Source organism: Protomyctophum parallelum (genome assembly GCF_964188405.1).
Source record: "Protomyctophum parallelum genome assembly, chromosome: 2".
Classification (NCBI taxonomy): Eukaryota; Metazoa; Chordata; class Actinopteri; order Myctophiformes; family Myctophidae; genus Protomyctophum; species Protomyctophum parallelum.
In genome coordinates this window covers 3,771,815-3,791,006 of record NC_139699.1, presented here as the reverse complement: position 1 = coordinate 3,791,006, position 19,192 = coordinate 3,771,815, and the positions used below count along the sequence as shown (strand labels likewise).

Genomic DNA, 19,192 nt, shown 5'->3' with positions numbered 1-19,192 from the left:
TGCGTTCCGATTGGCCGACTGCCCCGGCCAATCTGATGCCTCCTGGGCGGAGCTTAGGGGGCGGGCACTGGGCTGCTGACATCACTGTCACATGGATTCTCATGTGGTGGAGCTGAGAGGCACTCACTGACACAACACTCACACACAGACTGTGTGTGTGTGTGTGTGTGAGAGAGAGAGAGATAGAGAGAGAGAGAGACTGTCAGAAACACAGAGAAGAGAGTCACAGACAAAGTAGAAGAGGAGAACGGTGAAGGAACTAAAGCCGGCGAGGAAGCTTTGCGAGGGGGTCTCTTTTCTATGGACGAGGATTTTAAATATGTATTTTGTCATCTCAGCCATGAAAGGTAAGAGGGAATTAAATTGTTGTTCTTTCCTCTCTGGTTTGCATGCAGGCGGTGTGTGACAGAGCAGGCAGACAGAGCAGACAGGCAGACAGGCAGACAGGCAGACAGAGCAGACAGACAGACAGACAGAGCAGACAGGCAGACAGGCAGACAGAGCAGACAGGCAGACAGAGCAGACAGGCAGACAGGCAGACAGAGCAGACAGACAGACAGAGCAGACAGGCAGACAGGCAGACAGAGCAGACAGGCAGACAGAGCAGGCAGACAGGCAGACAGAGCAGGCGTGTGTGACAGAGCAGGCAGACAGAGCAGACAGGCAGACAGAGCAGGCAGACAGACAGAGCAGGCAGACAGAGCAGGCGGTGTGTGACAGAGCAGGCAGACAGAGCAGACAGGCAGACAGAGCAGGCGGTGTGTGACAGAGCAGGCAGACAGAGCAGACAGGCAGACAGAGCAGACAGGCAGACAGAGCAGACAGGCAGACAGAGCAGACAGGCAGACAGAGCAGACAGGCAGACAGAGCAGACAGGCAGACAGAGCAGACAGGCAGACAGAGCAGACAGGCAGACAGAGCAGGCGTGTGTGACAGAGCAGCAGCTGCAGACAGAGTAACAAGTGCAGGAGAGAAAATGCACATGCACTCACACACTGAACAGGCTGAATGCTTTAGTTGAACTCTAGAGTTACCACGTCCATTTTCACACACACTCAGTTCAACTCTGTGTGTGTGTGTGTGTGTGTGTGTGTGTGTGTGTGTGTGTGTGTGTGTGTGTGTGTGTGTGTGTGTGTGTGTGTGTGTGTGTGTGTGTGTGTGTGTGTGTGTGTGTGTGTGTGTGTGTGTGTGTGTGTGTGTGTGTGGCTTTGACATTGGACTCTCATGTCCTGGGTGTTTTGTGGTCTCAAGTGACAGTCAGAGAGAGACAGAGGGTGACTGTAGTGTCACATCGACTGGCCTCTGTTGTTTGGAGTGTATTTGTGTTAGTTGAATCATGGCTGACTGACTGAGGGGACTTGTGGATGTCTGACTCTGTTTTTCTTTCTGATGTGCACTAGTCACGTAAGGACACGTCCTCATGTAACTGCACAACCTGTCAAACTGAGACTGTGATATAAGAGTATCCCGTCTCTCTCTTGCACTCACTCACACACTCACACACACACACACACACACACACACACACACACACACACACACACACACACACACACACACACACATACACACAGAGTCACAGACACACACGTTTATATATTCTGTCTCCCACATTTCAAGTGAAATACATTGTTGTGTTCAGGTGAGAGTGAGTAACTTGAAGGAGGATATGTATTCCCTCTCTCTCTCTGTCTCTCTGTCTCTCTGTCTCTCTCTCTCTCCTCCTCTCTTTCCTATAACCGTGTTGTTCCGTTCTGGAGTGGCCGTTGGCGGGAGATGACAAGAGAGGAGGAGAGAGGAAAAAGCAAAAGACAACAGGAGATGGGGAGGAGAGAAGGGGAGACGGTGAGAGGAGCCAGAGAGGATGAGAGAAGTGGGAGAGGATGGGGAGAGGATAGGACAGAGAAGGAGAGGATGGATTGAGGATAGGACAGGACAGAGAAGGAGAGGATGGGTTGAGGATAGGACAGGACAGAGAAGGAGAGGATGGGTTGAGGATAGGACAGGACAGGACAGAGAAGGAGAGGACGGGTTGAGGACAGGACAGAGAAGGAGAGGATGGGTTGAGGACAGGACAGGACAGAGAAGGAGAGGATGGGTTGAGGACAGGTTAGGACAGAGAAGGAGAGGATGGATTGAGGATAGGACAGGACAGAGAAGGAGAGGATGGGTTGAGGACAGGTTAGGACAGAGAAGGAGAGGATGGATTGAGGATAGGACAGGACAGAGAAGGAGAGGATGGGTTGAGGACAGGATAGGACAGGACAGGACAGAGAAGGAGAGGATGGGTTGAGGACAGGACAGGACAGAGAAGGAGAGGATGGGTTGAGGACAGGTTAGGACAGGACAGAGAAGGAGAGGATGGGTTGAGGACAGGATAGGACAGGACAGGACAGAGAAGGAGAGGATGGGTTGAGGACAGGACAGGACAGAGAAGGAGAGGATGGGTTGATGACAGGACAGGACAGAGAAGGAGAGGATGGTTTGAGGACAGGTTAGGACAGAGAAGGAGAGGATGGGTTGAGGACAGGTTAGGACAGAGAAGGAGAGGATGGGTTGAGGATAGGACAGGACAGAGAAGGAGAGGATGGGTTGAGGACAGGACAGGACAGAGAAGGAGAGGATGGGTTGAGGATAGGACAGGTTAGGACAGAGAAGGAGAGGATGGGTTGAGGACAGGACAGGACAGAGAAGGAGAGGATGGGTTGAGGATAGGACAGGACAGGACAGAGAAGGAGAGGATGGGTTGAGGACAGGACAGGACAGAGAAGGAGAGGATGGGTTGAGGACAGGTTAGGACAGGACAGAGAAGGAGAGGATGGGTTGAGGACAGGATAGGACAGAGAAGGAGAGGATGGGTTGAGGATAGGACAGGACAGGACAGAGAAGGAGAGGATGGGTTGAGGACAGGACAGGACAGAGAAGGAGAGGATGGGTTGAGGATAGGACAGGTTAGGACAGAGAAGGAGAGGATGGGTTGAGGACAGGTTAGGACAGAGAAGGAGAGGATGGGTTGAGGATAGGACAGGACAGAGAAGGAGAGGATGGGTTGAGGACAGGACAGGACAGAGAAGGAGAGGATGGGTTGAGGATAGGACAGGTTAGGACAGAGAAGGAGAGGATGGGTTGAGGACAGGACAGGACAGAGAAGGAGAGGATGGGTTGAGGATAGGACAGGACAGGACAGAGAAGGAGAGGACAGGTTGAGGATAGGACAGGTTAGGACAGAGAAGGAGAGGATGGGTTGAGGACAGGACAGGACAGAGAAGGAGAGGATGGGTTGAGGATAGGACAGGACAGGACAGAGAAGGAGAGGATGGGTTGAGGACAGGACAGGACAGAGAAGGAAGGATGGGTTGAGGATAGGACAGGTTAGGACAGAGAAGGAGAGGACGGGTTGAGGACAGAGAAGGAGAGGACGGGTTGAGGACAGATAAGGAGAGGACGCGTGGCGTGGGACTCCAAATGCTTTCGACTCAATCCAACTTTTATTGACATGACATTTGACAAGTGTCGCCAAAGCACAATTTCAATTATGACATTTAATAAACAACATAACAGCATAATATCAATGGAAGGAAATAAATAAAGCAGATGGTACAGTATAAGTAAAACATTGCATATATCTGTGTCCTACTGGTTGTCCCTTTTCTTGTGACAGGAATTGACATATTTATTTATTGCAGCCAAAGTTTTTGTAAATAACTCCTCCCTAACATTTGTGTAGTTTTTACATTGTGTTGGGAAGTGCAAGTCTGTCTCTATAGAGTACAGTGACAGCATAGCCTCTCTCTCTGTCTCTCTCTCTCTCTCTCTCTCTCTCTCTCTCTCTCTCTCTCTCTCTCTCTCTCTATCTCTCTCTCTGTCTCTCTCTCTCTCTCTCTCTCTCTCTCTCTCTCTCTCTCTCTCTCTCTCTCTATCTCTATCTCTCTCTCTCTCTCTCTCTCTCTCTCTCTCTCTCTCTCTCTCTCTCTCTCTCTCTCTCTCTCTCTCTCTCTCTCTCTCTCTCTCTCTCTCTCTCTCTGTGTGTCTCTCTCTCTCTCTCTCTCTCTCTCTCTCTCTCTCTCCTCTCTCTCTCTCTCTCTCTCTCTCTCTCTCTCTCTCTCTCTCTCTATCTCTCTCTCTGTCTCCCTCTCCATGGCTGGCAGTAGTGGCTGATGTTTGTCCATTTTGCAGAGGTATTGACATGTGGTGTTACACTGACCTATATATGGAACTAGCGGTATTTGACACTTGTGATACAGAGGGAGTGTGAGAGAGAGAGAGAGGGGGGGGGGTGTTCCTTTATCTCTAATACTGTTAGCCACATAACCCAGCTTCCAAATCACTACAGTGCATAAAACACAATACTCAGTGGTTGTTTATACACTTTAAGGTGTGATCCTGTCCATAATACTATGATTAAATGACTACATTTATTATTATTATTATTATTATTATTATTATTATTATTATTATTATTATTATTATTATTATTATTATTATTATTATTACTACTACTGTAGGCTATACGGTGCTGCATTGCTGCTTGTCTATCAGGCCTGGCTAGACTGGTACCATAACATAGGATTGATAGGTTTCCGGCCTGGTTGGCCTCCTGGCCGAGGCTACATGTGGCAGCGGTGTGAATGTGAATAGGTTCCTCCGTTCATTCCTCAGCGTTACAGACCTAATGCAGCGTAGTCGACAGCACGTTAGTTGGCTGGTTGTGGAGGTTCTTCCAGTCAGTGGAGCCCAGCTCCTGACTGGCGCATGTGGACACGCTTCCAGGTCGGGACGACGACTCCAGGCCATACGGTGCCTATCGGGCCTGGCTCTTCAGCCGACTGGACTTACAGGTCCCGGGTTCGCCTCCCGGCCGAGGCTACGTTATTAGTACTGCCATTTCTGCTATCACTGCTGCTGCTACTACTGCTGTGCAGTCTACTCGCTGAGCAGATGTCGTGTCTAATGTGTCACCCAAACACGCTGAAATAGAACGGATTGGCATTTCCGTACATGCATGCCTAGAAAACCCAAAAAGCTGTTCATATTACACTGAATTCCTCCCCATAGACAAGAGACACCACCTTGCCGGGTCGAACATTGCTCGGATCGGTAGAGTGATTAAGCCCCGTCAGAGTTGTCACCTAGTAGCACAGAATCATAATAATGTCAAACCCAAACACGGTGAAATATAGCACAGATTGGCAATTCCGTACATACAATAGTAGTGAAAGCCACCCTCAAAACAGTAATATATATTATATAATATAATATAAAATCTGTACAATATGTACAGATTTTGGGGGTTTTAGGCGTGTACTGTATGTACGACATTGCCAATCCGTGCTATTTCACAGTGATTGGGTGAGATCGGGCTGAATGGATGTTGTTTATAATATATAGACTATTGTCTGAATGGATGTTGTTTATATATATATTTATGTATAGTCGTATAGATCAATATCATTACACTGGGCAGTGTACACAGTGGTGAGAGTGAGTTGTTGTCTTTACATCACGTCAGAAGAGAGACAAACGTCTCTTTTGTGACATGACGTAAAAATAAAAATAAATTGTATAATGGATAGACGTCTACTGCTTGAATGGATGTTGAGTATTATCTACTATAGTCTACTGTCTGAATGGATGTTGAGTATTATCTACTATAGTCTACTGTCTGAATGGATGTTGGGTATTATCTACTATAGTCTACTGTCTGAATGGATGTTGGGTATTATCTACTATAGTCTACTGTCTGAATGGATGTTGGGTATTATCTACTATAGTCTACTGTCTGAATGGATGTTGAGTATTATCTACTATAGTCTACTGTCTGAATGGATGTTGAGTATTATCTACTATAGTCTACTGTCTGAATGGATGTTGAGTATTATCTACTATAGTCTACTGTCTGAATGGATGTTGAGTATTATCTACTATAGTCTACTGTCTGAATGGATGTTGAGTATTATGTACTATAGTCTACTGTCTGAATGGATGTTGAGTATTATCTACTATAGTCTACTGTCTGAATGGATGTTGGGTATTATCTACTATAGTCTACTGTCTGAATGGATGTTGAGTATTATCTACTATAGTCTACTGTCTGAATGGATGTTGAGTATTATCTACTATAGTCTACTGTCTGAATGGATGTTGAGTATTATCTACTATAGTCTACTGTCTGAATGGATGTTGGGTATTATCTACTATAGTCTACTGTCTGAATGGATGTTGGGTATTATCTACTATAGTCTACTGTCTGAATGGATGTTGAGTATTATCTACTATAGTCTACTGTCTGAATGGATGTTGGGTATTATCTACTATAGTCTACTGTCTGAATGGATGTTGAGTATTATCTACTATAGTCTACTGTCTGAATGGATGTTGAGTATTATCTACTATAGTCTACTGTCTGAATGGATGTTGGGTATTATCTACTATAGTCTACTGTCTGAATGGATGTTGAGTATTATGTACTATAGTCTACTGTCTGAATGGATGTTGAGTATTATCTACTATAGTCTACTGTCTGAATGGATGTTGAGTATTATCTACTATAGTCTACTGTCTGAATGGATGTTGAGTATTATCTACTATAGTCTACTGTCTGAATGGATGTTGAGTATTATCTACTATAGTCTACTGTCTGAATGGATGTTGAGTATTATCTACTATAGTCTACTGTCTGAATGGATGTTGAGTATTATCTACTATAGTCTACTGTCTGAATGGATGTTGAGTATTATCTACTATAGTCTACTGTCTGAATGGATGTTGAGTATTATCTACTATAGTCTACTGTCTGAATGGATGTTGGGTATTATCTACTATAGTCTACTGTCTGAATGGATGTTGAGTATTATCTACTATAGTCTACTGTCTGAATGGATGTTGAGTATTATCTACTATAGTCTACTGTCTGAATGGATGTTGAGTATTATCTACTATAGTCTACTGTCTGAATGGATGTTGAGTATTATCTACTATAGTCTACTGTCTGAATGGATGTTGGGTATTATCTACTATAGTCTACTGTCTGAATGGATGTTGAGTATTATCTACTATAGTCTACTGTCTGAATGGATGTTGAGTATTATCTACTATAGTCTACTGTCTGAATGGATGTTGAGTATTATCTACTATAGTCTACTGTCTGAATGGATGTTGAGTATTATCTACTATAGTCTACTGTCTGAATGGATGTTGAGTATTATCTACTATAGTCTACTGTCTGAATGGATGTTGAGTATTATCTACTATAGTCTACTGTCTGAATGGATGTTTGGTATTATCTACTATAGTCTACTGTCTGAATGGATGTTTGGTATTATCTACTATAGTCTACTGTCTGAATGGATGTTGAGTATTATCTACTATAGTCTACTGTCTGAATGGATGTTGGGTATTATGTACTATAGTCTACTGTCTGAATGGATGTTGAGTATTATCTACTATAGTCTACTGTCTGAATGGATGTTGAGTATTATCTACTATAGTCTACTGTCTGAATGGATGTTGAGTATTATCTACTATAGTCTACTGTCTGAATGGATGTTGAGTATTATCTACTATAGTCTACTGTCTGAATGGATGTTGAGTATTATCTACTATAGTCTACTGTCTGAATGGATGTTGAGTATTATCTACTATAGTCTACTGTTTGAATGGATGTTGAGTATTATCTACTATAGTCTACTGTCTGAATGGATGTTGGGTATTATCTACTATAGTCTACTGTCTGAATGGATGTTGAGTATTATCTACTATAGTCTACTGTCTGAATGGATGTTGAGTATTATCTACTATAGTCTACTGTTTGAATGGATGTTGAGTATTATCTACTATAGTCTACTGTCTGAATGGATGTTGAGTATTATCTACTATAGTCTACTGTCTGAATGGATGTTGAGTATTATCTACTATAGTCTACTGTCTGAATGGATGTTGAGTATTATGTACTATAGTCTACTGTCTGAATGGATGTTGGGTATTATCTACTATAGTCTACTGTCTGAATGGATGTTGGGTATTATCTACTATAGTCTACTGTCTGAATGGATGTTGAGTATTATCTACTATAGTCTACTGTCTGAATGGATGTTGGGTATTATCTACTATAGTCTACTGTCTGAATGGATGTTGAGTATTATCTACTATAGTCTACTGTTTGAATGGATGTTGGGTATTATCTACTATAGTCTACTGTCTGAATGGATGTTGAGTATTATCTACTATAGTCTACTGTCTGAATGGATGTTGAGTATTATCTACTATAGTCTACTGTCTGAATGGATGTTGAGTATTATCTACTATAGTCTACTGTCTGAATGGATGTTGAGTATTATCTACTATAGTCTACTGTCTGAATGGATGTTGGGTATTATCTACTATAGTCTACTGTCTGAATGGATGTTGAGTATTATCTACTATAGTCTACTGTCTGAATGGATGTTGGGTATTATCTACTATAGTCTACTGTCTGAATGGATGTTGAGTATTATCTACTATAGTCTACTGTCTGAATGGATGTTGAGTATTATCTACTATAGTCTACTGTCTGAATGGATGTTGGGTATTATCTACTATAGTCTACTGTCTGAATGGATGTTGAGTATTATGTACTATAGTCTACTGTCTGAATGGATGTTGAGTATTATCTACTATAGTCTACTGTCTGAATGGATGTTGGGTATTATCTACTATAGTCTACTGTCTGAATGGATGTTGAGTATTATCTACTATAGTCTACTGTCTGAATGGATGTTGAGTATTATGTACTATAGTCTACTGTCTGAATGGATGTTGAGTATTATCTACTATAGTCTACTGTCTGAATGGATGTTGGGTATTATCTACTATAGTCTACTGTCTGAATGGATGTTGAGTATTATCTACTATAGTCTACTGTCTGAATGGATGTTGGGTATTATCTACTATAGTCTACTGTCTGAATGGATGTTGAGTATTATCTACTATAGTCTACTGTCTGAATGGATGTTGGGTATTATCTACTATAGTCTACTGTCTGAATGGATGTTGGGTATTATCTACTATAGTCTACTGTCTGAATGGATGTTGGGTATTATCTACTATAGTCTACTGTCTGAATGGATGTTGAGTATTATCTACTATAGTCTACTGTCTGAATGGATGTTGAGTATTATCTACTATAGTCTACTGTCTGAATGGATGTTGAGTATTATCTACTATAGTCTACTGTCTGAATGGATGTTGAGTATTATGTACTATAGTCTACTGTCTGAATGGATGTTGGGTATTATCTACTATAGTCTACTGTCTGAATGGATGTTGGGTATTATGTACTATAGTCTACTGTCTGAATGGATGTTGGGTATTATCTACTATAGTCTACTGTCTGAATGGATGTTGAGTATTATCTACTATAGTCTACTGTCTGAATGGATGTTGAGTATTATCTACTATAGTCTACTGTCTGAATGGATGTTGGGTATTATCTACTATAGTCTACTGTCTGAATGGATGTTGAGTATTATCTACTATAGTCTACTGTCTGAATGGATGTTGGGTATTATCTACTATAGTCTACTGTCTGAATGGATGTTGAGTATTATGTACTATAGTCTACTGTCTGAATGGATGTTGGGTATTATCTACTATAGTCTACTGTCTGAATGGATGTTGAGTATTATCTACTATAGTCTACTGTCTGAATGGATGTTGAGTATTATCTACTATAGTCTACTGTCTGAATGGATGTTGGGTATTATCTACTATAGTCTACTGTCTGAATGGATGTTGAGTATTATCTACTATAGTCTACTGTCTGAATGGATGTTGGGTATTATCTACTATAGTCTACTGTCTGAATGGATGTTGAGTATTATCTACTATAGTCTACTGTCTGAATGGATGTTGGGTATTATCTACTATAGTCTACTGTCTGAATGGATGTTGGGTATTATCTACTATAGTCTACTGTCTGAATGGATGTTGGGTATTATCTACTATAGTCTACTGTCTGAATGGATGTTGAGTATTATCTACTATAGTCTACTGTCTGAATGGATGTTGAGTATTATCTACTATAGTCTACTGTCTGAATGGATGTTGAGTATTATCTACTATAGTCTACTGTCTGAATGGATGTTGGGTATTATCTACTATAGTCTACTGTCTGAATGGATGTTGAGTATTATCTACTATAGTCTACTGTCTGAATGGATGTTGAGTATTATCTACTATAGTCTACTGTCTGAATGGATGTTGAGTATTATGTACTATAGTCTACTGTCTGAATGGATGTTGGGTATTATCTACTATAGTCTACTGTCTGAATGGATGTTGAGTATTATCTACTATAGTCTACTGTCTGAATGGATGTTGAGTATTATCTACTATAGTCTACTGTCTGAATGGATGTTGAGTATTATCTACTATAGTCTACTGTCTGAATGGATGTTGAGTATTATCTACTATAGTCTACTGTCTGAATGGATGTTGGGTATTATCTACTATAGTCTACTGTCTGAATGGATGTTGGGTATTATCTACTATAGTCTACTGTCTGAATGGATGTTGAGTATTATCTACTATAGTCTACTGTCTGAATGGATGTTGGGTATTATCTACTATAGTCTACTGTCTGAATGGATGTTGGGTATTATCTACTATAGTCTACTGTCTGAATGGATGTTGAGTATTATCTACTATAGTCTACTGTCTGAATGGATGTTGAGTATTATCTACTATAGTCTACTGTCTGAATGGATGTTGAGTATTATCTACTATAGTCTACTGTCTGAATGGATGTTGGGTATTATCTACTATAGTCTACTGTCTGAATGGATGTTGAGTATTATCTACTATAGTCTACTGTTTGAATGGATGTTGGGTATTATCTACTATAGTCTACTGTCTGAATGGATGTTGAGTATTATCTACTATAGTCTACTGTCTGAATGGATGTTGAGTATTATCTACTATAGTCTACTGTCTGAATGGATGTTGAGTATTATCTACTATAGTCTACTGTCTGAATGGATGTTGGGTATTATCTACTATAGTCTACTGTCTGAATGGATGTTGGGTATTATCTACTATAGTCTACTGTCTGAATGGATGTTGAGTATTATCTACTATAGTCTACTGTCTGAATGGATGTTGGGTATTATCTACTATAGTCTACTGTCTGAATGGATGTTGGGTATTATCTACTATAGTCTACTGTCTGAATGGATGTTGGGTATTATCTACTATAGTCTACTGTCTGAATGGATGTTGAGTATTATCTACTATAGTCTACTGTCTGAATGGATGTTGGGTATTATCTACTATAGTCTACTGTCTGAATGGATGTTGAGTATTATGTACTATAGTCTACTGTCTGAATGGATGTTGAGTATTATGTACTATAGTCTACTGTCTGAATGGATGTTGGGTATTATCTACTATAGTCTACTGTCTGAATGGATGTTGAGTATTATCTACTATAGTCTACTGTCTGAATGGATGTTGGGTATTATCTACTATAGTCTACTGTCTGAATGGATGTTGAGTATTATGTACTATAGTCTACTGTCTGAATGGATGTTGAGTATTATGTACTATAGTCTACTGTCTGAATGGATGTTGAGTATTATCTACTATAGTCTACTGTCTGAATGGATGTTGAGTATTATCTACTATAGTCTACTGTCTGAATGGATGTTGAGTATTATCTACTATAGTCTACTGTCTGAATGGATGTTGAGTATTATGTACTATAGTCTACTGTCTGAATGGATGTTGGGTATTATCTACTATAGTCTACTGTCTGAATGGATGTTGGGTATTATCTACTATAGTCTACTGTCTGAATGGATGTTGGGTATTATCTACTATAGTCTACTGTCTGAATGGATGTTGGGTATTATCTACTATAGTCTACTGTCTGAATGGATGTTGGGTATTATCTACTATAGTCTACTGTCTGAATGGATGTTGGGTATTATCTACTATAGTCTACTGTCTGAATGGATGTTGAGTATTATGTACTATAGTCTACTGTCTGAATGGATGTTGAGTATTATCTACTATAGTCTACTGTCTGAATGGATGTTGAGTATTATCTACTATAGTCTACTGTCTGAATGGATGTTGAGTATTATCTACTATAGTCTACTGTCTGAATGGATGTTGGGTATTATCTACTATAGTCTACTGTCTGAATGGATGTTGAGTATTATCTACTATAGTCTACTGTCTGAATGGATGTTGAGTATTATCTACTATAGTCTACTGTCTGAATGGATGTTGAGTATTATCTACTATAGTCTACTGTCTGAATGGATGTTGAGTATTATGTACTATAGTCTACTGTCTGAATGGATGTTGGGTATTATCTACTATAGTCTACTGTCTGAATGGATGTTGAGTATTATCTACTATAGTCTACTGTTTGAATGGATGTTGAGTATTATCTACTATAGTCTACTGTCTGAATGGATGTTGAGTATTATCTACTATAGTCTACTGTCTGAATGGATGTTGAGTATTATCTACTATAGTCTACTGTCTGAATGGATGTTGAGTATTATGTACTATAGTCTACTGTCTGAATGGATGTTGAGTATTATCTACTATAGTCTACTGTCTGAATGGATGTTGGGTATTATCTACTATAGTCTACTGTCTGAATGGATGTTGGGTATTATCTACTATAGTCTACTGTCTGAATGGATGTTGAGTATTATCTACTATAGTCTACTGTCTGAATGGATGTTGAGTATTATCTACTATAGTCTACTGTCTGAATGGATGTTGGGTATTATCTACTATAGTCTACTGTCTGAATGGATGTTGAGTATTATCTACTATAGTCTACTGTCTGAATGGATGTTGAGTATTATCTACTATAGTCTACTGTCTGAATGGATGTTGAGTATTATCTACTATAGTCTACTGTCTGAATGGATGTTGAGTATTATCTACTATAGTCTACTGTCTGAATGGATGTTGGGTATTATCTACTATAGTCTACTGTCTGAATGGATGTTGAGTATTATCTACTATAGTCTACTGTTTGAATGGATGTTGAGTATTATCTACTATAGTCTACTGTCTGAATGGATGTTGGGTATTATCTACTATAGTCTACTGTCTGAATGGATGTTGAGTATTATCTACTATAGTCTACTGTCTGAATGGATGTTGAGTATTATCTACTATAGTCTACTGTCTGAATGGATGTTGAGTATTATCTACTATAGTCTACTGTCTGAATGGATGTTGGGTATTATCTACTATAGTCTACTGTCTGAATGGATGTTGGGTATTATCTACTATAGTCTACTGTCTGAATGGATGTTGGGTCTACTATAGTAACTGTATACTGTCCTATATGAGTCCTTATGTCTGTGTTTATCTCTGCGTTAATCATTAACCGTGGTAAGTCGGGGGGTTAATTGTTGCTGTGACACGTACTAAAGCAGTTTCCCCTCAAAGGAACCTCATACTTGGTTATAAAACGCTTTTGATTGTGACTGTGTGATTGTGTGTAAAACAACATACCATTGTTAGGAATTAACCTAGGCACCCGCCACCCCTGGGGGGCTTGGGGGGGGAGGGGGGGCTGTTTACTGCGCGCCCCCGTATCTCGCAACACATAATCCTCTCCTTCCAACTTCACCCCCTCAATTCGACAACTACCTCCTCTCCTCTCCTCCTCCCCAAGCATCAGCACTACGCTCCCAACCCCCATTCATAAGACTTCACATGCTAGACGACGCTTCCAGACTCTCTTCTCAATATTCACCCCCCTCTTTCTCCTCCCCCTGATGAGCTAGCCACAGCAACTATACTCTTGTTCTATCCTTGTCTGTGGCATTACTGCTCTTTTCCCCTCTATCTGTTGTCCCCCCATCTCTCTCTCTGTCTGTGGCATTACTGCTCTTTTCCCCTCTATCTGTTGTCCCCCCATCTCTCTCTCTGTCTGTGGCATTACTGCTCTTTTCCCCTCTATCTGTTGTCCCCCCATCTCTCTGTCTGTCTGTGGCATTACTGCTCTTTTCCCCTCTATCTGTTGTCCCCCCATCTCTCTCTCTCTGTCTGTGGCATTACTGCTCTTTTCCCCTCTATCTGTTGTCCCCCCATCTCTCTCTCTGTCTGTGGCATTACTGCTCTTTTCCCCTCTATCTGTTGTCCCCCCATCTCTCTGTCTGTCTGTGGCATTACTGCTCTTTTCCCCTCTATCTGTTGTCCCCCCATCTCTCTCTGTCTGTCTGTGGCATTACTGCTCTTTTCCCCTCTATCTGTTGTCCCCCCATCTCTCTCTCTCTGTCTGTGGCATTACTGCTCTTTTCCCCTCTATCTGTTGTCCCCCCATCTCTCTCTCTGTCTGTGGCATTACTGCTCTTTTCCCCTCTATCTGTTGTCCCCCCATCTCTCTGTCTGTCTGTGGCATTACTGCTCTTTTCCCCTCTATCTGTTGTCCCCCCCATCTCTCTCTCTCTGTCTGTGGCATTACTGCTCTTTTCCCCTCTATCTGTTGTCCCCCCATCTCTCTGTCTGTCTGTGGCATTACTGCTCTTTTCCCCTCTATCTGTTGTCCCCCCATCTCTCTGTCTGTCTGTGGCATTACTGCTCTTTTCCCCTCTATCTGTTGTCCCCCCATCTCTCTGTCTGTCTGTGGCATTACTGCTCTTTTCCCCTCTATCTGTTGTCCCCCCAACTCTCTCTCTGTCTGTCTGTGGCATTACTGCTCTTTTCCCCTCTATCTGTTGTCCCCCCATCTCTCTCTCTGTCTGTGGCATTACTGCTCTTTTCCCCTCTATCTGTTGTCCCCCCATCTCTCTCTCTGTCTGTGGCATTACTGCTCTTTTCCCCTATATCTGTTGTCCCCCCATCTCTCTCTCTGTCTGTGGCATTACTGCTCTTTTCCCCTATATCTGTTGTCTCCCCATCTCTCTCTCTGTCTGTGGCATTACTGCTCTTTTCCCCTCTATCTGTTGTCCCCCCATCTCTCTGTCTGTCTGTGGCATTACTGCTCTTTTCCCCTCTATCTGTTGTCCCCCATCTCTCTGTCTGTCTGTGGCATTACTGCTCTTTTCCCCTCTATCTGTTGTCCCCCCATCTCTCTCTCTGTCTGTGGCATTACTGCTCTTTTCCCCTCTATCTGTTGTCCCCCCATCTCTCTGTCTGTCTGTGGCATTACTGCTCTTTTCCCCTCTATCTGTTGTCCCCCCATCTCTCTCTGTCTGTCTGTGGCATTACTGCTCTTTTCCCCTCTATCTGTTGTCCCCCCATCTCTCTCTCTCTGTCTGTGGCATTACTGCTCTTTTCCCCTCTATCTGTTGTCCCCCCATCTCTCTCTCTGTCTGTGGCATTACTGCTCTTTTCCCCTCTATCTGTTGTCCCCCCATCTCTCTGTCTGTCTGTGGCATTACTGCTCTTTTCCCCTCTATCTGTTGTCCCCCCATCTCTCTGTCTGTCTGTGGCATTACTGCTCTTTTCCCCTCTATCTGTTGTCCCCCCATCTCTCTGTCTGTCTGTGGCATTACTGCTCTTTTCCTCTCTATCTGTTGTCCCCCCATCTCTCTCTCTGTCTGTGGCATTACTGCTCTTTTCCCCTCTATCTGTTGTCCCCCCATCTCTCTCTCTGTCTGTGGCATTACTGCTCTTTTCCCCTCTATCTGTTGTCCCCCCATCTCTCTCTCTGTCTGTGGCATTACTGCTCTTTTCCCCTCTATCTGTTGTCCCCCCATCTCTCTCTCTCTGTCTGTGGCATTACTGCTCTTTTCCCCTCTATCTGTTGTCCCCCCATCTCTCTGTCTGTCTGTGGCATTACTGCTCTTTTCCCCTCTATCTGTTGTCCCCCCATCTCTCTCTCTCTGTCTGTGGCATTACTGCTCTTTTCCCCTCTATCTGTTGTCCCCCCATCTCTCTCTCTGTCTGTGGCATTACTGCTCTTTCCCCCTCTATCTGTTGTCCCCCCATCTCTCTCTCTGTCTGTGGCATTACTGCTCTTTTCCCCTCTATCTGTTGTCCCCCCATCTCTCTCTCTGTCTGTGGCATTACTGCTCTTTTCCCCTCTATCTGTTGTCCCCCCATCTCTCTCTCTGTCTGTGGCATTACTGCTCTTTTCCCCTCTATCTGTTGTCCCCCCATCTCTCTGTCTGTCTGTGGCATTACTGCTCTTTTCCCCTCTATCTGTTGTCCCCCCATCTCTCTCTGTCTGTCTGTGGCATTACTGCTCTTTTCCCCTCTATCTGTTGTCCCCCCATCTCTCTCTCTGTCTGTGGCATTACTGCTCTTTTCCCCTCTATCTGTTGTCCCCCCATCTCTCTCTCTGTCTGTGGCATTACTGCTCTTTTCCCCTCTATCTGTTGTCCCCCCATCTCTCTCTCTGTCTGTGGCATTACTGCTCTTTCCCCCTCTATCTGTTGTCCCCCATCTCTCTCTGTCTGTGGCATTACTGCTCTTTTCCCCTCTATCTGTTGTCCCCCCATCTCTCTCTGTCTGTGGCATTACTGCTCTTTTCCCCTCTATCTGTTGTCTCCCCATCTCTCTCTCTGTCTGTGGCATTACTGCTCTTTTCCCCTCTATCTGTTGTCCCCCCATCTCTCTCTCTGTCTGTGGCATTACTGCTCTTTTCCCCTCTATCTGTTGTCCCCCCATCTCTCTCTCTGTCTGTGGCATTACTGCTCTTTTCCCCTCTATCTGTTGTCCCCCCATCTCTCTCTCTCTGTCTGTGGCATTACTGCTCTTTTCCCCTCTATCTGTTGTCCCCCCATCTCTCTCTCTGTCTGTGGCATTACTGCTCTTTCCCCCTCTATCTGTTGTCCCCCCATCTCTCTCTCTGTCTGTGGCATTACTGCTCTTTCCCCCTCTATCTGTTGTCCCCCCATCTCTCTCTCTGTCTGTGGCATTACTGCTCTTTTCCCCTCTATCTGTTGTCCCCCCATCTCTATCTCTGTCTGTGGCATTACTGCTCTTTTCCCCTCTATCTGTTGTCCCCCCATCTCTATCTCTGTCTGTGGCATTACTGCTCTTTTCCCCTCTATCTGTTGTCCCCCCATCTCTCTGTCTGTCTGTGGCATTACTGCTCTTTTCCCCTCTATCTGTTGTCCCCCCATCTCTCTCTCTGTCTGTGGCATTACTGCTCTTTTCCCCTCTATCTGTTGTCCCCCCATCTCTCTGTCTGTCTGTGGCATTACTGCTCTTTTCCCCTCTATCTGTTGTCCCCCCATCTCTCTCTCTGTCTGTGGCATTACTGCTCTTTTCCCCTCTATCTGTTGTCCCCCCATCTCTATCTCTGTCTGTGGCATTACTGCTCTTTTCCCCTCTATCTGTTGTCCCCCCATCTCTCTGTCTGTCTGTGGCATTACTGCTCTTTTCCCCTCTATCTGTTGTCCCCCCATCTCTCTGTCTGTCTGTGGCATTACTGCTCTTTTCCCCTCTATCTGTTGTCCCCCCATCTCTCTCTCGCTCGCATGGCGGCGGCTGCTGTCACTCCAGATTAGTGAGGATGTGGAGGGAATGGAGAGAAGCTTTAGAGCCTCCTGGCTTACCAGCCATTTGCTCTCTGTGTTGTTCACAACAATGACACATCCAAACACTAATATTACTGACGAATAAGAAACATTAAGGAAGGTGTACGTTGTCTCATAGTAGGATCCTGTCTGTAGACTCTAGTAGGGTTAGCTGAAACTACACACACCACTAATGCACTGTACTGTATGCCATCATGTTGTTGTCCTCATAAACTACACACACCACTAATGTACTGTATGCCATCGCTTCAGGATCCAACCCTATTTGACATCATTGTCAGCATTAAATGGATGTGATGTATACTTTCTAACAATGCTAATATTGACTGTTATGATTTAAACAATTTCTACTTTTTATTTTTTTAATTTGTTGATGAGGATTCTGGATAATAATAATAATAATACTTATTATTATTTATATTCATTACATTTGAAAAAGTAAACAAAATATAACATAATATTACTTACAAATAGCATGCACTGATGTCGCTGTGCCTGCACATGCACGACATGGACTGTCATAGCTATGACTGGAGGCTAACGCAACATCAGCATTATGGTTGAATTGGCAAAATCTGTTCTAACAAGGCCATGTAGATGTAGGTTCATGAGCTTTCAGTCATTCAGGCGTCTGGTATTGTGTTTCAGATTGAGTTAGCGTTTACAACAACCTCTGTTGGTGACATTTCTTTGGTCAATATATACTTCGCCTTACGACAGTATCACGTGGTGAGCTTGTAGGGCAGCACGACATAATTATAACAAAGTGTTCCCGCATAACTTACAGTAGGTATGATGATGATGTCATGCGCATACCCTCTATAACGGCATAAAAAGACCAAGGTAAATCATAAAAAATCACTGCAGATGTCACAGCGCATCACTTGAGAGCATGTACTGTACATCTTGCTATTTTTGAAAATGCATTCTATTTTAGAAGGCATTTTTGGAATCAGCCTCAGGTCTTAAAGGGTTGAAGAAGTATCATCTCATTGCAAATCTTTGGTCTAAACAACTAGGCTTTAAGGATTCTATTGATAAATCGCCCTTTCCTTGATTCCGTCTTGCTCCGTTTAAGCTGTTGAGTCCCTGTCAGATGTGATTCCACCGTCTATGATCTGGGCATGCTTCTATGAACGTGTGAACTTTCTGTGTATGCGTTAGAGTTTTGGTTTTCTGTATTCATGTTTTAACGTTCTTATTTTGTTTGTGTTCGTGGCAGCCATCATAAGGTTCAAGGTTCAATACGTTATTGTTACATCTTGTTAGGGATTCAGAGTCTTGCTCAATGACACTTTGACACGAACTCTGAGGGATCCCGGGATTGAAATGAGAACCTCACGGTTTTCCCATCCGATCGTTCTACCGGCCACTCGGAGACTGTATGTATGTAGTTTGTTCAAGAAGGAACGGCTGGGGGGGTAGCATTTCTCTTTGCCCTGGTTCTTTCTCCTTCTTGACAGTTCGTTCATGAACCTGATCGTTTTGTGGAAAGAAGCTATTTTGCAGTCTATTGCCGGTGGCTTTGATACTGCGTAGCCCATTTCCATGCGGCAGCATCTTAAACAGTTTGTGGTTGGGATGGATTGGCTCCCTCATGATTCCACGAAGTAGTAGTAATAGTTTGTTTTGCTCTTTAGCCATATACAAATGTCATGCAACAAAACAGCTAGAACAACAGTAGATGACAG

The 19,192-nt window shown here is 42.4% G+C and overlaps 1 protein-coding gene across 1 annotated transcript in view; it reads left to right on the top strand.

Annotated features, from left to right (window-relative positions):
• Positions 1–222: 222 nt before the first annotated feature.
• Positions 223–19,192, top strand: part of LOC310878540 (nuclear receptor ROR-alpha A-like) — an 80,402-nt gene continuing 61,432 nt past the window's right edge. Inside the window, exon 1 of the mRNA XM_083792871.1 lies at positions 223–347. Within this exon, the coding sequence (XP_083648997.1) occupies positions 320–347 (28 nt within the window). The 5' untranslated portion in view covers positions 223–319. The remainder of the gene's footprint in view (positions 348–19,192) is intronic.